Source organism: Echeneis naucrates, chromosome 19, assembly GCF_900963305.1.
Source record: "Echeneis naucrates chromosome 19, fEcheNa1.1, whole genome shotgun sequence".
NCBI lineage: Eukaryota > Metazoa > Chordata > Actinopteri > Carangiformes > Echeneidae > Echeneis > Echeneis naucrates.
Window position 1 is genome coordinate 535001 of NC_042529.1, and position 25796 is coordinate 560796.

At 45.5% G+C, this 25796-nt stretch overlaps 1 protein-coding gene across 1 annotated transcript in view; it reads right to left on the reverse strand.

Moving 5' to 3' along the window:
• Positions 1–25796, reverse strand: part of LOC115059889 (glutamate receptor ionotropic, delta-1-like) — a 251243-nt gene that overhangs the window by 52181 nt on the left and 173266 nt on the right. The window contains exon 4 of the mRNA XM_029527635.1: positions 15472–15677. Within this exon, the coding sequence (XP_029383495.1) occupies positions 15472–15677 (206 nt within the window). The remainder of the gene's footprint in view (positions 1–15471; positions 15678–25796) is intronic.

Sequence of the window (25796 nt, forward strand, 5' to 3'; positions counted from 1 at the left end):
TCCTGAAGTCAGACAGTCCAGATCCACTTTGAGCCGGATGAAATATTCAGGATTATCAGGAGAGAGCAGAACTCAGAGTTTATCTGAATCTGCAACCGGACAGTAAAGCACAGCAGCTAAACACACACTGTGTTATTCTCCAATATCCAACTTCACTCTCTCATTCACGTATGTACAAATGCAACTACACACACATTGTGTGAGTGTGTGTTTGTGTTGTAGTGTGTCTGCCCTCAGCATTATCAGCACAATGGTAAACATTTGTCATTCAGCTCAACACCTTGGGCTGTATTCAGCTCACACTGCTGTCAGAGTGTGTGTGTGTGTGTGTGTGTGTGTGTGTGTGTGTGTGTGATGTTGCTGATGTATAGTTGAGCAGACTGCTGCTCCAATGTCACTCTGTGTTTATTGGAGGTAAAACTCCTAACTCATATTCTCTGACAGCAGCATAAAGCTGCCTGTCCGAGTGTGTGTGTGAGTGATGTTGTTCATCACGAGGACAGCATGGATGGAGGTCAGAAACACGGTTATCAGTCCGTCGATCATCAGTTCATCAATAATCCGACCAGCTGATCGACCCAAATTACAGCTTCGTTTGTGTGTGTGTGTGTCTCCCACATTTGAAAACACAAATTCAAATGAGAATTGTATCGAAGTGAGAGCACAGCTGAAGACACAATAACGAGCTGTCAGATGACAAATCAACACAACGATGCCAGGACAGACACAATGGACACAAAGACAATGAGAGCTGCTGCTCGACGAGGATGAAAGGAAAACATTTACTGAGCTAATAAATCATTTCCCCATAGACTTCAATTCAATCGATACGGAAAAATGGATTATTTTACCGCGCCGACACTCAGAGAAGAACGAGGAGTTTAAAGTCACATTGCGCTGGCTGGACTCCAGTTCTCCCAGTTCTCCCAGTTCTCCCAGTTCTCCTCGTTCTCCCAGTTCTCCCAGTTCTCCTCGTTCTCCCAGTTCTCCTCGTTCTCCCAGTTCTCCCAGTTCTCCTTGTTCTCCCAGTTCTCCTCGTTCTCCCAGTTCTCCCAGTTCTCCTCGTTCTCCCAGTTCTCCCAGTTCTCCCAGTTCTCCCCTTATATCACAGCCTGAATGTCCGGCTGCCATCAAACATCTCACCAGATTGTTCAAACGAAGCACAAACACGTTAATGGAAATGCTGGAATCGTTCACACACCTTTCCCCGAGGTGAACTCTGGTATAACAACAGAAACAAACAAACACAGTTTGCCATCACCAACAAATGGTGGGATCACATTTTCAGCATTTTTAATCATTTAAACTGAGAAGTTATGGGATGTTTTTCTTTCTGTTTGTGCGAATGCTGCAGGTCGAACGTCAAACCTAAAGAACCCTAAAACTTCTTCATGCACACCTCAGACACTTTCCTTTCTCCTCAAGCAACCATCTTCATCATCTCCTCCTCGCTCCCTGCAGAGTGAAGGCAGCTCTCGCTCTGTCATTGATTTTCCCGTCAGCAGTCAGACCCCCGAACCTGTCTGACTCCCAGTGTGCTCTGTGTGTGTCTGTGTGTGTCTGTGTGTGTGAGTGTAGCTCTGATCATCTGCTGGGTGACCTTTGAAGATGAACTTGTTGTCGGGAAGCTCTGGTCCAAAATCTACACATTCATTTCATTTATTTTGTCGTCTTACTGCCTCTGAATTAAATTTAGTGGACGATTTAACGATTCCAGCTACAGAATTTATTTTATTTCCTTCACTGAGCCTGCTGACATCCTCATCTCCGTCCTTCTGCTGTGACTCTCGTTCTCTTCATATACAAACATTCAATAAATTGCGTGAAGAGCTTCTAAAAGATTTGAACAGAATTCATCCACTTTTCTCTCCTCAACAAAGTCAAGCGACACATAAAAACACTTAAGAGTGTGTCCATGTTACCGAGCACAACTGAACGAGACACGACGAGAACTCCTTTTCTTCTGGAAATTGGCCTGAAGGTTTCCTTTAAATAAAATGTGAATGTAAAAATCTTTTACTCAAGAAAGCACTTAACCCCCTGAAGCCTGAGGAAGTGTTTGTGTTCACTGTGTTTTTACACAGGTTGTCCTGATTCTCAGTATCTCATGAATTCTTTAAGAATGATTTGATGAGCAGAACCAGAAAAAAACCTTAAGTTGGCTCTAAAAGGGTTCAGCTCTTAGAAAATATTTTTATGTTCCAAATGAGACGATAAAAACTGTTTTTTATCTCATTGAAGGCAAAATGAGGCAAAATCCTTCAGGTGGGAATATTCTGCTTTTTCTTTGTTAAAGGGTTGCAGATACTGAATCAGGTGAACTAAAGACCTTCGTATCCAAAAAAGATAGGAAAAGGAAAAAGAATAATATAATAACAGGAAAAGCTAAAAGGGGACGAACGAACGCCTCGTTCTGATTTTTGATTGGATGACGACACTTTAACACACCTGTTCACCTGCTGAGGGACTGCATTCATTTAACCAGCTCTTACAGACTTTCCTCACTTGAATATCAGCAATAAAATGAAAAATAACATCATACGAGACCGCCTGAGTTTGTTTTCATTCATGAATATTAATAGATGTTCATCAGTTTCTGCAGAAGGAGCCAAGGGTCCAGCGGAGCAGCCGTGTTGGAGCTACAACATGAAGGACTGAGTCACCTCTTCTTTATAAAGCAGAGAAGGAGCTCAGGTTCTGATAGAAATCTTCACGCTCCAATAAAAACAGAAATAACAACAATAATACACCAACGGCCAGAATTCTACTCTGAGGAGGAGGAGCGAGGGGTGGAGCTCACCTGCTCTGCACTCTGTCCTGATTGGGTGGTCCAGTCCGTCAGTCACACAGTAGCCCCGCCCCCTAACCCCTCCCCTTTCCCTCTAAATGAACATCATATTGTATTTCAGATTGAGACCATAAACTCATCAGAGAGGAGGAGGGACATTTTCCCATAGACTTCAATACCACTGACTGATGGCCGCTTTGGGAGCCTTATATTGGGGTGAGCTGTTGGCAGTTTTTGTGTATGTTGTGTGTCTCTGTGTTTCACTTCAGGACAGTTTCCAACAACACACCTGTCAGAGGACGAGCTCTAAAAAAGACAAGGTGAGTGATACGAGCAGAGAAAATGGAGTGGAAAGGCCCTTTGAGAATATTCCCACCGGGACTATCTCATATGAAACAAACATTGTTTTTACATTTTGTGGCTCAGCTGATTAGAAATGTCAAAGTGCGGCACATCAGAGTTGTGTGCTGATGTTTTTACAGCGTAAATGGAGTGTGTGCGCTTTGACCTTAACATGGCGCTCACCTGTCGGTTTCAACACATTAACAACGTGACATTTCGCCGCCCTCCGCTTCCACAGATGGAGGTCAAAGGTCGGCGCTCTGGAGGCCGGTATGGCCGGCCTGACATGCCCAGCGGGTGGACGTTTGATTTTCGTCCCCAGCTGAGTCCTCCATCGGACGCTGGACCGTCCTAATTAGAGCGTCCTTTCAGTCTGTAAACTCTCTGCAGGAAGACGCTCAACCAAAAACATACAATCAGCCTCCAGCTCGCTTGTTAATGATTTAATGCAATTACACTCGCTGGCCTTTGTGGTGGCTGCGTATCTGCACGACACAGGACAAAGGCTCTTAACAGCAATTATTCCAAACTATTTTGGAGTCGGTTAACAAAGCATGAGCAGGCGGCGGCCTGTAAAAACAGGACAGTGGACTGATGCAGCACAAATCAGAGCAGCGGTGACGGCTCTCCACCCGTCCCGTCCGCTTTGGACCTTTCAGGGCTTTCCTGGCACTCGCTGAAAAGACGGCACATTGAGATAAGAGACGAGCCGGAGCGGGAGAAAAGATGGCTGCCTGAGAATGAATGATGGGATTTGTGGTGAACGGGCTGCAATAAAACCTCCATGTTTGCAGCATGTTGCTCTCGTGTCTCTCAGCCTTCCCCCATTTCTCCCTGACAAAGGAGACGAGGCCTTTCACACAGTTTTCTGTTCAAAGGCAGACGGCTGTTTAAAAAGTCCACTTATTTATATTTATCTGTTGTGAGTTAGACATGCCGCCACAAATCTGCCAGCGGCTCATGTAAACAGGCACGATGACAAGCCTTTGGAGGGCGGGCAGACCGCAGGCTTTTAAAGCTGCACATCACTGTTTGAATACTGAAACACTCTCTCTGGGGGGGGGGGGGGCTTTGACCACCCTTCCTGTCAGTCTGATCTGGTCCTCTTTTATTTTGATAATACTCCACTTCCTGCCTTTCCTCAGCTTTTAATGTGAAGCACTTGCAGAGACAGCAGCTTAGCAGAAGAATAAAATGGAGTTGATCATAGAAAAAAGGGTTTCTGTTGGTGAATTCCCCTCCTGATGATTTATCCACTAAAAAAACTCTCACTCCGACCTCCTGCAGCTTGTGTTTTCTCTGCTGGTCTCAAACTTCACACACCACAAACAGAGTCGGTGGGTTCAAAGTGGACTGTTTGTCCCCCGTGTGGCTCAGGGGAGGGAGACAAGGCGTCACAGCAGCTTCCTGTCGGAGAACGGCCATCGTGCCTCCGGGGCAGTTTGTTTTTCCACAGCAGGGTTTGCCGAGCCTGGCTGGCAGGAGGAGACGTGAAGTGAATGAAAAAACACGTCAGCTGTCACAACCTTGGAAATGACTTCATCCTTCCTCTTTGTCTCGGCTCCTCTCAGGGAGTCGGGCTTCCACCTTCAGGAGGTTTGTCACAGTAAATAAGCCTCATCTGCAGATAAGTGCGGGAAGCTGCGATGTTTCTGTGTACCATTTAAATCCACATAAACACACAAGTGGGGGATAAGATTGTCATCAATCGGAGGCGTCATATTTAAGGATCTGCAGCAGAGATAATAACAGTGAACGTGAAAATGAAAAACACGGCACCTGAACGACTGAGATGGGATGAATGTCTCCTCCATCATCACTGCAGAGCTTCAACTCCTCCATTATTTTCCTCTGAATAATGAGGGGGGGGGCTTTAATTAAGGCTGGAACACCTGCCCCCCCAAAGTAGGAGAATTAAAGGAGGTTAAAGAAAGAAAAAACAGCACCAAGAGCCAATCAGACGGTTTCACAGGAAGGATGGAGACGGCAGAACTCGGCTGCTCGAGGACAGTGACAAGAAAATGGACACGAAATGTCCCCAAGAGACAAGCAGGTCAAGTATTAAATGAGATGAGTTCAGCAGCTTCACCTGATTATCCTTCTGACGGAAACAATGAGGAGGAAAGGAGGGCGGCTCTGAATGAAGTGGAACCAGGCAGGAAACACTGAGTGAGGCTTTAATATTTACATAAGAGGAAAACAAAATCACCAACCAACGAAGAAGAAACGGGATCTTCTGTCTGTAAGCTGCCGAAGAGAACGAGCAGCATCTCGTTACACTGAGAGACAAAACTGTTGCTGTTTCCATCTGCAGACGTCCAGAAAACGGATTTGATCTGGGATCAGAGTCTGGCAGGCAGACGAGCAACAAGCCGAGCCGAGAGCTGATTTGGATCTCTGAGCTGGAGGAGCAGATGGGGCTGAAGAGCCAAACCTCATTGGATGAAGGTCTCAGAGGTCTTTACAGCTGTGCTGAACTTTTTCAACGAGCCAACCGATCACCAGCGACATGCGACATGTAACCATGACAACAGGTCAAACTGATGACATCATCAGGTCAGGTGGAAGCAGACTGAGGAAACCTGATAACTCTCCCTCCGTCGTGACTAATCATGTTCACGATTACATTTCAGAATAATTCCCGCAGACACTCACCACAACTCACTATGCTCACTTTAATAACTACAGCACTGAGTTTAATTCTCATATCGCCTCCATGACGGACAACATAAATGGGAAAAGTGGCCCAAACAACAACACAGACGTACTGCTGATAACATCCACGGCCCTGAAAAGCCCTCCAGTAATTGCCTGATCTCAGTAATCCATCTCCTGTAGTTGGGCAGACACTTATTTCTGGAACCGCTGTGCTATTCTGCAGAAGTGTTGTTGGGAAAATGGCCCCTGTGATGTACGACAACAGATGGTGGGACAATTCTGAGGCTGAAGGATGGAGGGTGTGTTTGTGATGGAGACGCCGCCAAGACGACATTCTCACCACATCACAGCGCTGCGTCAACATTTTACATTTTAAGGCATGGAAAAAAAAAAAAAAAAGAGTTTTTTTTCTTGGATTCATCTTCAGTTTAATCAGTCCAGACTTCTAAAACTGCAAAACTGTTAATGCAGAAAAAAAACCTTTCATTTATCTCACTGTCGTTTCTTCAATCAATTTCTTATCAAATCTGGAAGATCCTCGTCGATGGAAGGAAATCTAATCTAATTTATGTCTGCTGCTTAAAACATACCCACAAAATGAGTCTTTGGAGTTGTGTGGCTGATGTTTCCGGCTACATAAAGGATCCGTGCTATAATTATAATAAACAATAAATAAAATTGTGGTAACTGTGGCATGAATCAGCTGGAACAAACAAAATCACTTTGGTGCAGCTGCAGATGTTCCCTCCTCCTCTTCCTCTCAAACGGAGACAACATGTTGCCGATCGGGCGCTCAGTGTTTAGCATGTTTTGCTTTACAGCAGCATTTTGTATTAAAAATTCAGTTTTTATGAAGCGTGTGGCGCTGCAGAGCATCAGTTCTCTGCTATGAGGATCCTGATTGGTGGAGGTTTGGAGGTTCTGCCTCCAGGACGATGGAGGCGGTCTGTAGGGTCAAACAAGCCGCCCTGATGTTTCTGTTCACGACCCGACACACAGCTGATTTCTACTTCAAGATCATCACTGCAGACTGCTCAAAGACATCGGCTGACAAAATGAGGACGTCCTCGGCCCCAGCTGTCAGAGAATGAAATCCAGAATTATTCAGCCTGCTTGTTGTGAAGTGCAGCTGATTGAATCCTGGTTTTGAGTCACATCCTCATAAAACGCTTCTTGGCTGCTAGACGGATGATTCAGTCGCAGGTTTATTTCTACATTAAAGATGTCAGGAGCCACTTGTGACTCATTTTCACTTGTCACAAAATGATTTGGTCAGAGGAAGAGAAACTGAAGCCTTGTTCGGTGATGCTGCTGTGGTGAATATGGAAATGTCTGGCCTGTCACATTAAAATCACTCTCCTTCCTCAAATGCCATTTCCATTTGAAAACCTCTCACTTTTAGGTCAAACTAACAGAATTGCTTTTCTGCTATTTGGAGGCGATGTGGTCCCACCGCCGTCATCAGACCGTGGCCTTTAGTGTGCACTGGGCTGATTGCAGCTGAGTGTGAAGTGGATGTGGGGGGGGGGGGGGGGGGGGGGGTTAGAAAGCTGTTACTTTCTGTCCCAAACAAGCGAGTGAGTGAAGATGGCGCAGGAGATCAGGAGGAAGGTAGCTGATCTACGTTCCCTCCATCACTGATGTCAGGAGGAGACAGACAGGTGATGCCAAAATGGAAGGATTCCCAGGACATCTGAACTGGATCCTAACTGATCCCCGCTCTGTTAAAGATCTCCTCATGACTCATCAGAAAATGTGATATTTAGATATTTCTGATTTTGTCTGACGCTTCATGTGTTCACCTCTTCATGTGATCATCTGTGTGCTCAGTCTGATGGCGGCATCCAGTTTTTCTCTGCTTCTGGATGGATGCAAAAAAAAAAAAGTGTGTGCACTTCAGAATAACGAGATAGATGGATTATGACAGAGAGGAGAGAGAGAGAAGAGGTGGGCGAGCGAGTGAGAATAACAGTGTGAGGCAGAGAGCGGGCGGGCGAGGCTAAAAACAGTGTGGCGATGGAAAAGGAGAGGGGGGGGGGGCGGGGGGGCAGAGATGGATGACTGAAGCTCTCAGCCTGAAAAATATGAAGAAAACAACAGAGCAAAACAATAAGAGAGAGAGAGAGAGAGAGAGAGAACTGGGTCTTGTCATACAGAAACTCCCTGTGTGTGTGTCTGTGTGTGTGTCTGTGTGTGTTTTTGTTTTCTCTTTGGGACTTTTAACAACACAAACCTCCTTGTAGGGACCAGTTGTCCTCGTGGGGATCTCAGATTCCAACAACATCTCCGAGGGACTGGTCCCGGTCCATGTCCATGTCCATGTCCATGTCCTGGTCCTAGTCCTGGTCCAAGTCCATGTCCAGGTCCAGGTCCAGGTGCATGTCCAGGTTCTGGTCCAGGTTCTGGTCCAGGTCCAGGTCCAGGTTCTGGTCCAGGCCCGAATGTTGAGGGTTATCATGATGACAGGAAGTTTATGTAACGAGAACTGCTGTTGTTTGTCTGAAACAATCTTAGAATGAAGCCACAATGTGGCTCATCAATATTTGTGTTGATCTGACATCTCAACGCAAACAAACTTTCACAGGTTTGTCGCTCTTGTGCGCTTCAGTGTGTGTTTAGAAGAGATTTGAGCAAAGGGCAATGCATCACGATGTAATTAGAGGCAGCACAAAGAGACAGGGACAAATGCAGATGGCGGACGTGTGCGATGTCAGACTCTTCAGCGGAGCGTTGGAGCCTCACAGCCATAATTTGTGTTTCAGGTCAGAAATGTGTGCTGCGGCCGGGTGTGAAGGTGAAGTCCGATGTGTTAGAAGAGGAAACAGGACTGAGTCAGATGAGTCCCGTCCCCGTTTCTCTGCTGGTTTGAAGATTCGCTCAGGTGTGTGTTTACAGCTCATGCTCTGAGAGATGATTTGATATTTCTCCAGAGCGCTGCCGTTGTGTTTCTCCTCGGCTCTCCGGGTTGATATCAGATTAGCTCTGTCAGACTGCTGCTTTATCAGCCACGCTGTTCGCCAGCCGCCCTCCACGCCCACCGCCACCTCACATTCTGTGACAAACGACACGTCAGCCCGTCTCCTATCCATCTCCCATCCATCTCATCTCGCTGCCGGTGGGTTGGGGGGGTGACACACCCGTGCCCTTACGACAGCCAGCAGCCGTGAACATCAGGGCGTCCAGGTCGTCTCTGCAGCATTCTGCCGGCGAGCTGTTTGTTGGCGGCAGCTTTTTTTTGTGCTGTCGCAGGTTGACAACCAGCTGAGCCAAACACGGCAACGTGTGGCGTTAGTTTAGATGGCGTTCTGGCAGCAGAACACACCAGACAGATCTTACATCTGGTCTACTTTGCTTGACCACCTCTGTGATCCGTCCTGAGATAAGAGGAGCATAATGATGTGTGAGACGGAGAGACAAAAAAAAACTCTTCCGTCTTTTCCGTCAAAATCATTTTGGTCATACGGCTGAAAAGGATCAGATCCAAACCTGACTTTGCTCTGTTGTGTTTCAGACAGATCTGTCGAGGACTGTTGGCTCTGCGGCCGAGTCCCTTTGGCTGTTAAATACTCAACACAGAGGTTAAAGGGAGAAGTCTGATTAATGCATTGTATGCACAGAGGCATTAATAATGGAAATCCAGATATTTTACAGTTCTAGTACCTGAGAAGGCAAACGGAGGCCCCTGACTAAAATGGATGAGCTGCATTGTGCTCCATTAGTTTTGGTAGAGCTGCAGTTTAGAGTTTCCGGCTCTGGTTCAATAACATTAGCTTTGACTGATTCAGTATCGTTCCCGCTCTTCATTAATGAAAGTAAAAAACTCTGTTTTCTCTCCGACCTGGAACAAGGAGACTCGTGCTTGTCAAAATGGTCCTGCTCGTCCTTCATCTCAGCCTGCTCACGTGGTCGTTTCATTACTGAATGAATTTGGTCTGTTTGTTGATCCAAAAACATGCTGAAGGCTTCCGGACTCGTCAGGTTGAGCAGCAACGTTGCAGCAATGTCATCGGGTTGCTAGCAGGCGCTCAGATCCCCAAACAGACCGACTGTGGCGGCTTTAATTCTGACCTTTCCCCAATCTGTCTCCCATGAATCCTCCAGCTGTGTGTCAGCTCAACACCACACTGAATTAGTTTTGTAATGAAGACATATTTAGCTGTCAAACGCATTCAAACTGCTGAAGGTATCAGTGTGGATAAACTGTAATATAATCTTCATTTCCTTTTTTAAATCACCTTTCTGTTTCTTTTTTCCAGCAGTGATGTGAACAACGTCGACTGCGGTCACCTTCTGCTCTGTTTGAATGACGGCGGCGACCCGACAAGCCAAAGGCGCCATCGCCGGCGCCGATCTCCAATCAGAGCCGATGCTTGTCAAGTGTTCTCCTTGTCCACCTCCTTCCAGGCAATTAGACAGCAGCCGGAGCATTTACACTAAGTGCTCCAATTACAGCAGAGAGCTGTGGGTGAGATCAATTATAATTCCCACACTGAGGACGACAACCTCGCCTTTCTTCTGGAACGTCTCACTGTCTGCCCTCTCCTCACGTTTCCTCCTCGCTGGTGACAGAGCTTCACTCGAGCCTGGAGGCCAATCTGTTCCTCAGTGCTGGACGAAATAAAGGCGGTGGAAAAAGGAAACGCCTCAGAAACTATTACATCCCGTTTCATTTTATTCTATTCAGCTGCAGCAAATCCCACAAACTATTGGTTAGTACCAATTTTCTGGTTTCAGAAATGTCAAAGTAATTATTTCCTCCAAGGAGGGATATGATTTTGTCCGTGTCAGTTTATTAGTGAGCAGGATTAAGCAAAAAGTCCTGAACAGATTTGCACAGAACCTGGTGGAGGGACGGGTCATGGGTCAGAGAAAAACTCATTAAATTTCAGGGCAATTGAATCCAAAGTGTGGCCTCGGTGGAGGTTAGCTCCACTGTACAAAGCTCAGGCTGTTGTGCTTTTTCTATTTTACAGGTAGAAACGGGGATGAAGCGTCCTCAGCTGAGCCAGTGAAATAAATGAACGGAGAGGAGAGGAGGACCACTAGGGGTCTGTAAAGTTGTATTGAAGTCTATGGGAAAATGTCATTAGCTGAGGAAACGTTTTCGTCTACAGTCCCTAGGTTCCTTTCCTTCCATGCCACCTTGGGCTGGAGTAAAGCAGATCTTAAAGTGTTACAAGTGGAAACGTTAAATAAATCAGCCACACGATTAGAAGTTAAAGATTTTCAATTGTCTGATGTTTTGGAGCTGCTGCAGCTTTTCAGCTCCAGGAAATGAAACAGTTATCGCGTTTGGTTTTCATTCATGAGACTGTGTGAGCAGGATTAACTGATGGAGGCGGAGAAAATCCTTCAAGCTTGTGTAAATGTGACTTCCTACATTTGAAAAAGTGCAAAGCTCAACCTTTAACATGAATCTTTTTCTGGTTCTCGGGGCTGAGACAGATGTCAGGTCTGATTCTATGAGCAGGATTCCTCCTCGGCTTCAGATCAAACTCTTGTTTGTGTCTCATTTTCTCACCTTTTGCTCGGTTGAAGTTGAACAGTGTTTTTTTTTTTTTTTCAATTTCCTGTCGAGTTTTTTTGTCCCCCCTCTTGTCCTCCCTCCTCCTCCTCCCCCCTCTCCCTCGCTTCATTAGCGATGCCGTCCTTCCAGCAGCTCGCAAGGACTAAGTTGATGGGAGACAAATCCTGGTGATTAACAACGATTAAGAAACGCACTGGAAAAGTGCGATGACGCCACGTGGGACCTGCAACCGTCTCTTTAACGGCTTCCTCAGCCAAAGTCTTTACAAGCCCAACAGATGGGTTCCCATTTACATTCAAGTCATGTTTGGGACAGATTCATCTTTCAGTGTTTTTTAGAAACAAACCGTCTTATTGCAGCGGTAAAGGTCAGGCTGGCGTTGAAAGAGGCTGTGGGACGGAGAAAACGTTTCTCTCTTTTTAACCTTTCGGTTGCGTAATCTTTGTTGTAAAGGGAAAGTCGATTAAGAACAAACTTCTGTTCATGATGCAGAGAAAATGTGTCCGATGGAAGAAAGGTGGCAGATAGAAGCTATAATCAGAGTAATGAAAGGCTCCTCAGAAAGATAAATACATTTAACAGAGATAAAATCATACCAAAGCAAACGCCGGTTTTCACCTCCTCATTTTATCTGTCAGTCAGCGGCTTTGTTTCCTTTCCTCCTCGTTCATTTGGGAGGATTTGTGGTTCGACTCTGCGATGAAAAGGCAGAGGATGGTCACGGGACACACTGTCTTCACCGTCACCGTTAAACCTGAATCACTCAGTGTGACTATTCAGAAAAAAGTGTCTCTGTTTGGTTTCAGTTTGTACTTTAGCTGCTGCCATCTTGTTTTTCAGCAGAATAAACCTTATTAACGGAGGACGACCTGACATTTTATTTTATATCACTGTGCTGCTGTTTCCATTTTAAATTTCATCTGTGGGGACCAATAAAGGACATGATCTGATCTTTGATATCATATCTGAGCCGTGTACACAGAGAAACTGACCGCGGTGGCGTTTCTCTATAAAGCTGCAGGTGCTGACTCAGGTGTCATAACTCAGTCGGTGCAGATGAACGTTCATGTTCGGGTGAAAGAACGACGACAACGTGACTCAGCAGGCCGGAAACTTTAACTGGGTCATTGAACCAGGTTTGTGTTTGCTGAGGTCATTTTCAATTTGTGCCCCGAGGAAATGTAAAACACACACACAGATACGTACAATCAATTTGTGTGTGTCTGTGTGCAGGTGTCGCACATCACTGCACAGCAGCCTGATGGGATGCTGTCAGTTAGTCTGTCTCTCCTCCCAATCTAAACTTCACTCCTCTCAGGCTGATTAATTCTCTCATCGGCTGCCAAACTACACCACCAAAGCATTCTGGGTAATAACTCAACGGTAACAGGAGTGGAGGATACAGGGAGGATGGAGAAAAAATGAGGAAAGACTGGAGGGAGGAAGGAAGGAAGGAAGAAGGCAACATCAGATACGCTAGAGGAGGAAGCAAGGAATCATAAAAGGTTGGAGGAGAGGAAAGGAGGGAGAAAGGAAGGTGAGAGACAGAGATAAAGGGAGGGGAGTGATTAATGACACATTAAAAAGTGTCGCACACAAACACACACACACTGACAATTTCAGCTGTGTGTGTCGGCTTGTGTTCATTTGGATGCACACACACTGTGTGATAATGACTCCCACAGTCAGCTGACAGCTGAGACAGACCCCGAGACAAAAAAGGTCCAGGAGGCGGAGTCCAGATCACCAACTTCCTGTTCCACTGAGCGGCCTGAGGGGGGCGCCAGAGGAGCAGCCATGTTGGATCATATTCTGACAAAACCTGGACTGAGTCCACAATCACCCTGTCTACTGACCACCAGGGGGCGACTCCACTGGTCTTCAAAGAAGTCCCTCCTCCCCCCTCATATTGAAGTCTATGGGAAAACGTCCCTCCTCCTCCCTCATGAGTTTATGGTCTCGGTCTGAAATACAACATTCATTTTTAAACGATGCTCCATTTAGAGGGGAGGGGTTGGGGGGGGGCGGGGCTCCTGTGCTGTCCACAGTACAGGAATTTTATATCACAACATCAGCATTACTGATGAACCAGACAGTTTATTTCAGCACTTCAGCTCACTAATGAATAATAAAGTTCACTTAGGTCATTACCCAGAATCCCTCAGTGTAAAGGTTGTGGACAAACATGACGATCAACAGGCGTCTTTTGTCTCACGGGCTGGATAGAATAGAACGTTAATGTTTCCACTGTGTGTGTCTACACTGAGACATTCATTAGCAGCAGGACATGACAGTGTGGGAGGGTGAGACTGAGCTGAATGAAACTCACACTCTTCAATAATGTCACGGCAATGTGTTAAACGCTTTCTCACACACACGCACTCATCCATAATAACACAACACACTAGCTATGAATCGTCCTGCCAGAACTTCTTGTTGCATCTTTTTTCTTCCCGTGTAGCTGTGATTGTATTGTTGGTCAGGAGTACGACAGGGAATCGAACACAGCGATGTCGTAATGTGTCATGCCTGCCACGACTTCTTACCACAGCAGCTCTGGATGGAAGCACTGAGCCACATCAGGCCTTTTCCTGCTGGGCCACATTTAGCTGCTGCTTTAACACCAGTCGACAAGAAACACAAAAAAAACCAGCTCCGGACGAACAACTAAAAAGGGCGACGACCGCGTTCACACCGGTCACATGGGTGTTTACCGTCGGCTGATTGGCTCTGATCCTCCTGCTGCTAAAGCAGAGACACCGACCGTCTCAGCTACAACCATCTCTGATCAATGAAAACATCCTGTGTTGTTATTTGGAGGTAAACTAACTTTCGGACCGGCTCGACAGCAGCACAGACTTTATCTGATCACAGCAGCGTTTAACGAAACACACCCTTCAACACCTGTGTGTGTGTGTGTTCAGGTTAATGAAGTTAATTCTTTCTGATGTTGAAAGATGGATAACACCGGGGAGCTGTATTAATACTTACAGCTGTTGCCATGGAAACACAGCTTGACTGACAGTCAGAAAGAAAAAAAGTGTGTGTGTGTGTGAGTATTTGTGCTACACACTAACACTCACACACAGACACAAACCATGTGGAGATTTGTAAGAAGTAACTCCAAGACATCAATATGAAAAAGGTGTGTGTGAGAGGTCGAAGGTCACCCTGTACTGCAGAGACAACTAGACAAGATCTAAATAAGTCATAAAGTACAGACACACACACACACAAACATCACTCTGATTCATGTACAGATGTCACGGTGAAAAATGAAAGAGGTAATAAATATTAGGCAAACCTCAGCAGCTCCTGTGTGTGTGTGTGTGTGTGTGTGTGTGTGTGTACACCAACCAGCTCCATCTGTCAGTCCAGGTGTCCACTCGTACCTGGACACACACACTGATCCAGCTTTCACGTCCTCCTTTTTTCCTTTTTACACGCTCAGACTCAGCTGCTGGCTGTGAACATCACGTGATCGTTGTTCATGTTTTTGTTCTTTTAACGCAGTTCTCATTTATGCCTCATTAGTTCTGTTCCATCTTTCATCTCAGTTCTTCGCTGTTCCATTAACAAACTCATTGCTCCCTCATTTATCACCTTGTGTCCTTGTTCACTTCACTTGCTCCCTACCTTCATCAGACCTCCTTTTACTGAACCAACACAATTGCTTCAGTAAACAATAATCTGTTTCCGGGTCATGGGGGGTTCTGGAGGGCGGGGTCACCCTGGACAGGTCTCCAGTCCATCACAGAGACAGACAGAGACCAACAACCACTCAGACCTACGGACAGTTTAGAGTCACCAATGAACCCAAACAGGAAACCCGTGCAGGCATGGGGAGAACACAAACACAAAGACTCTGTGACCTTCTCATTGTGGGGCACCGGCGCTAACCACTGTGCCGCCGCGCTGCCCCATCTTAGTATCACTGTTACTGATAAATAACTTTTCTAACGGTCTAAGTACATTACATTTTTGCTGACTGCACAGTTGTTCTGACTTCAGGGAGCTTTCACGTGATATTTCCGGGTCATAAACACATTTTTATGATTATCCCGACACCACAGTTATGCCAGGTTACTCCTGATGTGTATAAACATAATGTCCCCTGCAGGCACACTGCTCTGCTGAGCGGCGAAGTTACACCGACCTGTTGGATGAAGGTGTGGGCTCCGTGGGGGCTGAGCAGCAGGATGGCTCTGCGCAGGGTGTCCCTGTATCGGTTCAGCTCCTCCGTCCTCATGGTGGTGAAGAGGTTGGTGAAGACTCGGCTGATGTTCCTGTCCACTCGCTGCAGCGCCACGTCCACGCCCTGACGGGACGTCTGATCCAGGAAGCCCTGCAGGCCGCGGATATCTGCAGGGACAGGAGGAGGAAAGAGTCACATGGACATCTTAAGACAGAGGACAGAGAGAAGGTGAAGAAGACACTCTGATCTGATTGGATGTCTGCTTTAGAAACCCCTGATAAATAAAAATCTCTTTCTGAAGCAATGGCTGGACATTTTGAAATTAAGACGGCAGATTGTTTAATTTCGTGAGATGAAGGTTTATTTGATGAAACAGGTCAATAACTGCAGCCTCCCATCAGGACTTCCTTCTTGATGGGAAGGTTTGGTGTCACAACAGCTGTTCACTGAAAATGACACCTCTGCATGTTCAGATCTGCTTTTATCTACGACAGCGAGCTGTCAGAAAAAGCTCTCGACCTGACAGCCGAAGTCCGAGGACTACTCTGGGAAAGATAACGAACATCAGACAGAGCGGAACAACTTCAGACTTGGTAAAAAAGTCTCCTGTTTGTGACCAATCAGCACAAAGAGACGCCTGAACTTTCACTCTCTTTACATTTCTTTTAGCTTCCTTGTGTTGATACCAAGAAACCAACACTCAGTTGTGCTCTGCCTTTCCAAGTAAAGAGAATACCATAGTATGATAAAGTAAAGTAAGATTTGTGTTGATGCCAGAAGGAGAAACTTGATCTACCTCCTGTTGTTTACTTGACTGGCTGATTCATCATCAGGAGTTATTAAAGCTGCCAGAATGGGACTGTTTATCCATTTACTTCATAGGAAAACCTCGTTTTACTGCAGCTGGGGAAGTTTCTTAAGTTGTTGCACTTCTGCTCATCCACAACTCTGACCTCCAGAAAAAAAGACTGACACAGCCTCCGATTGGACTGAATTTAAAGAGTGAAGCAACCATCTCCAGAACCGGCCCGGTACCTGCAGACGTCTCCAGAGTGCCAGAGAAGTTTCTTTTCCTGACATTCGGACACGGCAGCTGTGTTGCAGGTGACAGGTTGTGTGGACGGCCCATCCTGCTCTGTCTATTAGCCCTGACAGCCAGCTTGTACGACTCCTGACTGTCCACCTTCACCCCCCATTCGTCGTCCAGATGTTTGATCCCCGTCACTAACATTTCTGTCTTCCCTTCTGTGTGTCTGTCAGTCTTATCCGCCCACGTCTCCAGCGGGCTTCAGGGGAAAGAACATTTTCTCTAGTGGAACAATTGGACAACCACACGACACAACTTGATATTCAGAGCTGTTCCATTCAGTTTCCTGCTGATTTCAAAGGCACCACTTGAGGCGAAGCTCTTTGGGAAACGTTAGCAGCTGTCCATGTGTCAACTTGCCATCCTTTCCCTGATTTCCCTTTCTTGGAACGTGGAAGAAAAAAACTAAAAACCTAAATAACCACCAAACACGAACTCTCACACTGTTTCTGGGACAGAAAGACGTGACAGAGCTCAATAAAGATACCAAATATTAAAGGAAAATAAAAGGAGGAACAGGCTGACTGGTGGTGACAAATCAAACAAATAAGTGGACTCTATTTTTCATCTCACCTTGAAAGGCAAAAATAAAAAAGCAATAAAAACCTTCCATTTTTGTGTTTGGCTTCGTGTTGACTCACTGAGAGCGTCAGCCGATGGCCTTCCTTCTCTTTGTTCTGTTTTTCCTCTGAGAATGAAGACAAATGTCCGAAATAACTTAAAAACTGAGAACAAACTTAAACATGAGAGCCGACCCGGCTGCTGATTTTAATGGTCTGAACGCAAATTATTTCTACTTGTCTGAACATCTCTTTGGCTAAATCACATATTTTATTAGTTTTAGTTCTGTTTGCGTTGTCGAACTCATTGACTCTATTATCACTTTAAACACATCGTCTCTCACTCTGCTGCTCTAACCAAAATACATTCATGTAGAATATCATTATTATTAGCAGCGTTAGTGTTGAATAATTCATGCGCCTTTGTGTTTTCTGTCACGTGACTGAGTCTGCAGCTGTCTGTTTCTGCAGGAGGAAAAACCTCCCGGCTCCTCCTGAGTGCAAACTCTGGAGGAACACAAGTGGAACGACTTGAAAGAGGTTTCGCCAGATGCAGTTTCTCCTGAGACCCCTTTGAGCAAGGCACTGTGTGGGGACGAGCTCCTCTCAGCAAACCCCTCAACGTTTATCTCCTCCTCCATCTGCGGCACCAATCTCTGCTCTACAGTCGGCTGAAATTGGCAGGTTGTCCAGCGGCAACAGAAAACGCCTCCGATATAATTTAGATTCACGGCACACACAGATGTGAGCGGTGAAAATCCTCAGAGGCTGATCGGCCCGCAGGTTCAGATCTACCTGCTGTTTACTCGTCTGCTATGATTTTATTCAAATATGAACGATGTTTTCTGTAGCAACAAACTTATTCCATGTTCACAATCTTCACACCGTAAACTACAACACTGATTCATGATTAGTTTTTATTAAGATTAGCAGAGTGGTTTTATGTGCTTTAAAGTAGATATTGTGAGAGTTTGTTTTTATTTATTTGTTGTACCAAAGAATATTCCCTTCCATCTAAAGAATGTCATTTTAGGCCAGGACATCTACCGTATATCTCAAAGACTGTCAGGAAATGAGATGCACTTTCTTTGTTATTCCTCAAACATGTTGCATTCAGCAGACTGACAAAGATCTCTGACTTAACTCGACGGTATCTGAGTTTCATATTTTAGTACTTATACTTCCATTACACAGGAAACAGCAGCGACCGGTCCGGCGGCGGCTCACGATCTTCAGATGTACCAGCTCGCCATCGGAAGCTTCATAGAAAGTGACATTTTCCTTCCGTTGCGCTGACTATTAGTCATCTTGAATAAAGCTCTGTGCTAAATGTTTAAACTCTGACTCAGACTGAAGCCTTCAGGTATCTCTTCATGCTCCGGGCTTCTGTTTCCGTTTCTGATCTGGACCGTCACTTCGGTTATGATTCAGCGATCCAGAGGAGGAAAAGAAAACGTGAGGCCCAGAGGGACGACGCTCTGCAGACTCAGGAAATAAATACCTTTGAAAGTTCAGAGAATGTCAGCGCAGTAATAATTGAGGTGGTGGATGTGGGGGGGGGGGGGGCAGCCACATCAGTTCACAGCATTCTCCTCCTAATGTGAGCATTTTATTCTCTTTAGCTGAAAAGCTTCATCAGCAACAAAGCTGACAAGAAAATATAAATTAAGTCTTTCAAACCTCAGATGAATCTTTTCTTCTAAGTTCCTCCCTTCCTAAAGGGAGTCCTAAATAAGAACATTGAGAAATTGCTGGAATTAAATTTTTTCTATATTTTTTAAATTGGTTTTGGTCAGGTTCTACCTTTAGGTCTAATTTTCTGTTTTCTCTGGACAACAGAAAAATGGAGAACAAGCTGCAGAAAGTCATTTGTAGTCCACCACAAATATTAAAGCTGATTTTTCACACTTTCCCAATTATTGTAATCAGACAGTCGGAGTCACCTGCTGACCTGCAGACTGAGTCCAGGCCAAAAAGACCGTCGGACTGCAGGCTTCCCTCCGGCTTGAAAAACAGATATTTCCCTCGAGGTCTTCAGTCGACCTCCGACGCTCACAACCAAAAGAGAAGAAAACATCCAGACTCTCAGTGAAGTTCTGGATTTACTTCTTTGTGCCTTTTCGGAGTGGATTTGAATCCACAGCGGACTTTAGATGTAATCATGTCTCTGTGGATGTAAATCTGTCTGAACATAAAACTGGATCATTCAGAAGTCCTTTCAGCTGATTCAGCGCCTTCGGTCAGAGCTCAACCTGAAACAGCTACACATTTCTTTTTCTTTTTGCCCCCCCCAACATGGCTGCCTGTAAATATTGATTAGCAGCACCCAGCAGCGACGGGCTTCCTTCTCCCACGGCTGGGGGGTTAATTACAGCAGGAAGCCTGCAGGCTGAGTCAAAAGTTCTAATTAAGGAGCCGACATGATCATCTGTCCCGGGAGGACACGGCCGTCCTTCACCAAAAACACTCCCAACACACTGGAGGTTTGCAGTTTCTTCTTCTGCTTCCGTCATACGCGTTTAAATCAAACTCCAAAGTTCGACACCTGGACCTTAAACCTTCATTCTATCTGATGACCACCGGGGGGAGACTCCTTTGGCTGCATGAAGAACTCAGATTGTATTGAAGTCTATGGGAAAATATCCTGTTTATGGTCTCAGTCTCTGGTTTCAAGTCCTGCAGAAGAAAGAAGCATCTGCAGGCTGGAGTGCAGAAGTAAAACTAACGCTGTTTTAACTTCCCATTGTCTGCAGCTTTGGAGCAGGACGGGGTCACTGAAGGTCAAAGGGCACAGACGCATAAAAACAGAGGAAGCGTCCCCTGTTTCTGTTTGTCCGATGTGTCTGCTGGGATTTTCACATTTCTGCCAACACTCTCCTTCAGCTTCAGAGCTTCTGTGTTCTCTTTTATCACAAACTCGCCGCAGAGCAGTAGATCATCCTGTTTCTGCTGGTTTGAATGGAGCTGGACTGGAATATAAAGTTGGACATGTTGGTTTAGAGTCCAGAAAGACGTCTGTGTCCATCCGAGTGTAGAGTGATCACTGTCTCTAATGAAGCAGAGCTGCTGATACTGATACGTGACGCCGTGATCAAACGCAGGAGGCGTTTCCATGACAACTGGTGAAATTATCAAAGAACTACCGGACGTCTTTCACCTGCTCATCCCGAAGAGGAAGAGGAGGGACGGAGAAATTAGACGTGCATGAAGTGTGTGTGTGTGTTTGTGTTTGTGAGGAGGAATAATTGAGCCTTTTCATCTACATCACCAATGACAGGTGTGACATTTACCTTTGGAACACACACACACTCTTCATGTGTGTGTCTGTGTGTGTTTTTGTTTCCTCTTTGGGACTTTTAACAACACAAACTACCTTGCAGGGAGCAGTTGTCCTCCTGGGGACCTCAGATTCCTAATTCCTAGTCCTGGTCCTGGTCCTGTTGTGTGTGTGTGTGTGTGTGTGTCTGTACATAAGTACCTTCTCTCTATTGAATATCAGTAAAACACACATCTGTTCTCACCTTTTACAGGCTGGTAACAGACACAAAGATGGAGGAAAACACTGAAGTGTACACACACACACACTCACAAAAAGGACTACACAAAGAATTCAACCCTAATAATTAAAGTGATTAAAGTCATGACAGCATCAGATCAGTGAACTTCCCAGCAAGCAACAACTGTGTCACAAACGAGTTGGTGAAAGATGACAGACTCACAACTTTACAACCTGACCTTCAAAAACAAAAGCAGGTTATAAAAGTCCACGCTGATGTCATAAATACAAAATGGTGTTTTTTTGTCATGTTCAGGCCACGTTTAAATCTCCACCGAGCTGCTTTTTAATTTTTGTGTTTTCTGCCCACTCAGCTTCTTTTGTGGGAAACTGATGTTCCTCCATCTGCTTTGGGTGAATATTTGCACGATTCAGGCTGAAGGAGACGAACAGCCAGAGGACGCAGAGCGAGCTGTGATGTCACTGCGCTCGTCTCTCTGTGTCACATCAACAGGTCTGATTCTAACAAGGCCAGCGTATAATTTAACTGCCGGGGTTCTCCTCGTGATCGGAATATGATAGTGATGCATGGAGCGTATAAAATGCAAATGTGGGGGCTCTAGAACGCCCCTCACCGCTCTGCCCCCCCCGCAGACCTGCCAAGGTGCAATGCAAATGAAGCCAATCAGAGGCCTGTGAGCGACTTTACAACCTCCATCACAAACCCATCAACCCTCATCTGGAGCAGACGGGACGAGCGCCGCCTCTGCAGCATAAATATAAAACATCAGCCGCCTGCCGCTCCGTCCCACACAGATATTCATGTTCTGCTGTGATTATTGCTTTTTATTAAAGGCTGCATTATAACGGATGTTGATGGTGGCTATCAGCTTGACTGGGGGGGGGGGGGGCATCGAAACGAAATCTACACTACGTTACTCATAAAAGACACTTGAATATATGAGATACATGTGGTCAGGCAGCAGGCTGGAAACGGTGCAGGAGTCAGGTCAGTATCCATCCATCATCCATCAGAAGTTCATTTTCTGCCTGAACATGGAGGGAAATATCACAGATATTAAGCAGATGACTCTAATTCCCCTCGTCAGAGTTAATGAAAGTTTTCATCTCATCAGCCAACCAGACATCAAAACAAGTCGTTTTAATGTCACTGTGGATTTTTATCACTGTGAAAATAAACTGAAAATGGACAATAATGACGAAGTGAGTCTGAGTGACATTAAAAGAATCATTTAAAAACAGGAAATTAAATGAGTTCATAAAGAAGAGCGTCATCGATGTCTACACATCTCAAACAATAATGTTCCACTTTGCTGCTCGTCACGGTCGGGGATCAAACTTGCGACCTTTTGGTCCTTCCTGCCATGACACCTCATCATGTCACATCATCTCCGGCTCTTATTGGCTGCTTGACATTTCAGTCACAGGATGTGTTATTGGTCGAACTGTCAGCTGGTGCTTGACGAACAAACTTGGGGCTTGTGTGCATCGTCGGGGGGCTTTTGTCCTTCCTGTGACCCCGTAGCTGGTGTTTGTGTGTAGCCATGTGTTTTGTTTGAGTCCATAAGACTTCTGTGTGCGCGCTCGTATCGGGCGCCAGCAGAGCGGATCACCCGTGACGATCCTGAGGGTGAGGAGGATTTAGTTTGCTGACTGTGTATCTATGGATTCTGCAGAACATTGACTTTGGCCATATGGACAAGAGTCTACGGAAGCCCGGAGGGGACAGAGAGCTCTTTAAGGACCACAGTATGGATTTGATCTTTGAATGTCAACCACAAGAAACTGAACTCCTGACATTTTATACTGACTTGTTTTTTATTTATTTCTTTGACCTTATTCAGGAGATTTTCAACACTGAAAGTTCAAGTAGAAGATTTATTATGCACGTTGGACATTATACGGATAATGTGTATATAAAAGTGTCCTCACAGCAGTTTTGAACTAAGTCAGGTTAAATATTAAGTAAAAAAATTTAAGAATTAAAAGTGATTTTTAACCCCATTGAGCCTGAAGAGTCCAACCCTCCAAACAAAGTTCTTGTTTGATGAGTTTCCATCCTCACAAGCGGATGAAAAAAGAAACTCTTGAGAACCGTTTCTTGGTTTTAAAGCTACATGACACAGAAAGAGACAGAAGCCTCTTTATTCCGTGTTTTACTGTATTTATGTGTTCTTTGGTGAAAAGAAATGCTGCTGTGGGAAAATCTCATCGGAAGGGAAAACAACACAAACGTTCCTCCGTCCTGTTCTCTGAGTTAGCTTTACTCCACGAACATCAAACTGCACACAGCTCCTGGCTGTCGTTCACACTCTCCTAATTCCACAAATTCATTAAAGCTGTCTGCTCATGTCATTGAGCTCGAGAGCAAATGTGGCACATCGAGATCTAATCAAGAAAGCCCAGGATCGTTTTGCATTTGTTTGACTTCCTGTGTGCGGCTGAATGTCGGACCTGGAAGGTGAGGCTGCGGTTGGTCACTGCATTGGCTGCGTGGCGGCCTCGCTCTGTTATTACACTTTTATGTATGCAGGGAGGTCGTTTTGCTGAGCGTGCAGATTTCAGGATCTCTTAATAAAGGTTCTGGCAGCTGGAATAAAAGTGTTTAAATATTAAAGCTCAGTTGATCGTTGTGTGATTATATTCTGCTGTTGGTCTGAAGGAGCAAGAGTCCAAACAGGACGAGGACAAATTGGTGTTTGTAAAACTTTTCCTCCTTTATTCACCACATAATGAGCGGAGCTCCTCATACTGAACGCTATCCAAACACTTTCCAGATGCCAAACCATTAAATATTTACACAAATTCAAAAGTTCTTTGAGCTCTGTGTTTTAGTTTCAGTGTTGGGATCTAACCAACACCTCCAACCTCATGTGGTCTTCAGGATCTGGTGGAGACCAAAAAGGGAGCTAAAAGGAATCTGATATTAGAGCTAAATATCTCCATAGGCCATAAAAAAGCTTGACATGGAGCTATTGATCTGTGACTGATGGTGTTCACCGTCACAGTTTAATGAAGTCGGAGACGGAGTGGGTTCGGTCTTTCATCAGGCTGTGGACAGTGAGAAGAAGCCAACGTAAACAGAACATCACGTTTAGACGACGAGTCCACAAACTGAGCTAACAGCATCGATCGCTGCAGGAAAATCAAAGTCATGCATCAACACAACATTACCACTCAAGCTCTGTCTCACACATCAACGCAACAACGCTCAGGATGAAGATGTGCAATCATCTCAACGTTGCTGCATCAACCCTGACTGACTCTTGGTCACGTGACCTAAGATGGCTCCGCCTCCAGGAAGCTCCAGGTATCTGTGCCATCACAGAGTCAGACTCTGCTCCGCCTGCAACGTCAGCAGTTTACAGCAGCACACAGACACACAAACTGCAGCTTCTGGTGCTGCTGCCCTTTAGAGCAGTCCACTCAATGTGTGTGAATGATGGACAGACGGAGGTGAAGAAGGAAACCTGAAGGTCTCCTGCAGGTGAACATTCACTGATCGACAGAATTAGATGAGCTGATTCTGAATATGTGGACAAAAAAAAAAAAATCTGCAAAAAGGTTTGAATCTGCAGCAGGAAGAGTACATGAAGCAAGACATAAAGATTTTAGATGCTGCAGCTGTTACATCCATCATATTCTCATATTTATTTGACTGGTTGTAATTTAATCACATCCTCCGTGACCGCGGTGGCGGCGTCTCTACGCTCTGACTTCCTGTTATATTTGACCACAAAACAAAAGCATCCACTGACCAATGACAGAGCGGTCGATGACTGGCCCAAGGTCTGCTCCATCTGTCAGCTCCTTCTTCTGGGTTTGTTTCTCTTTCTAAATCCCTTCTCATCTCATTTGGGTCTGCTTGTTTGGCAGGCAACAAACAGATCGATGAAGAGCCTCAGGTTTTGCCTCCAAAAGATAAGAATGTTTTGAAGTCAACAGAAAATGGCTTCAATTTATTAAAAAGGAGGCCGTCTTTGTTTTGGTTTTATTGATCATTTTTTTAAACAGACGTCCAGCCTCCAATTATGGATGCAGCCAGTCAGAGTGGGGCGAAACACAGGGAGCAGGAAAACGAGATATTATCCAGCCATCATCATCTTCATTCACACAAACCCCCCTTTTAGCCCCAAGGGCTTCAGAATCACCACCAGGGTGCATCCTCTCCGTTTCTGGATGCAAAAGGTGCACACAGTCCAACTGTCATACAAAACCCCCACAATTAAGCAAAATTGTGTTGCTGCCCCCCGTGCCCATATTGTGCGTTTAATCAAAGCCTGAACAAACACATCATGCAGAGATCCAGGCGGTTAGAACACAAACAAGATGTGAAATAGCAGAAACTCAGAGGCTGAACACGGATAAATTATGAATGTGGAGGATGGAGCAGAAAAGGCGAATGCAGAGAAACAGGTGTTGGAAATAAAAAACAAAGCTGCTGCTGCTGCAGAGGTCCGCCTGAACTGCTGCCACGGTTAAAACAAACGCTGTCGTTCTGAGAAACATCTACAGAGGATATTCTCTGTTAATATCAGGAGGTGTGTACTCATTTTCTGTTAATCAGAGCTAAAGCTGCAGTGATATTAATCCACGAGCCCTCAGTCTCCAATCTCAGCTTCCTGCAGGCAGCCGGTTCTCTAACCAGGTCAGGATAGCAGGAAGAGAGCGGCGAGCTGCCGTGTCCAAAGACGGCCCATTACACCCATCAATCAGCCACTCGCCCAGCGTGGGACGGGGGAGAGAGGGAGAGAGAGGAGGAGACAGATTTAAGAGGCTGCTATTAGCAGATTCATCGCTGCTGCTCCGAACCTCCATCACACAGAAAAGAAAATCTTCTAAAATCGATTCGGCTGCTGAGGCTTCATTTCTCTGCAGAGGAATACTGAGGTCTCAATGTGATTATCAGCTTTAGAAGAAGCAGGATATCAGTTGGTTAGTTGTGCGTCATTACGAACCAAATGTTGATGCTAAACAGCTTCAAACTGCAAAAGAACCCCCACAATGCAACGGGCGCCCCACAAAAACTGAGGGGCCCCTGATAGACTGGAACTCAGTCCCCCTTCAGGTGACTTTGTCCTCAGCAGGGAGAGAAGTCCTTTATTTGTCTCTGAGAAACTCC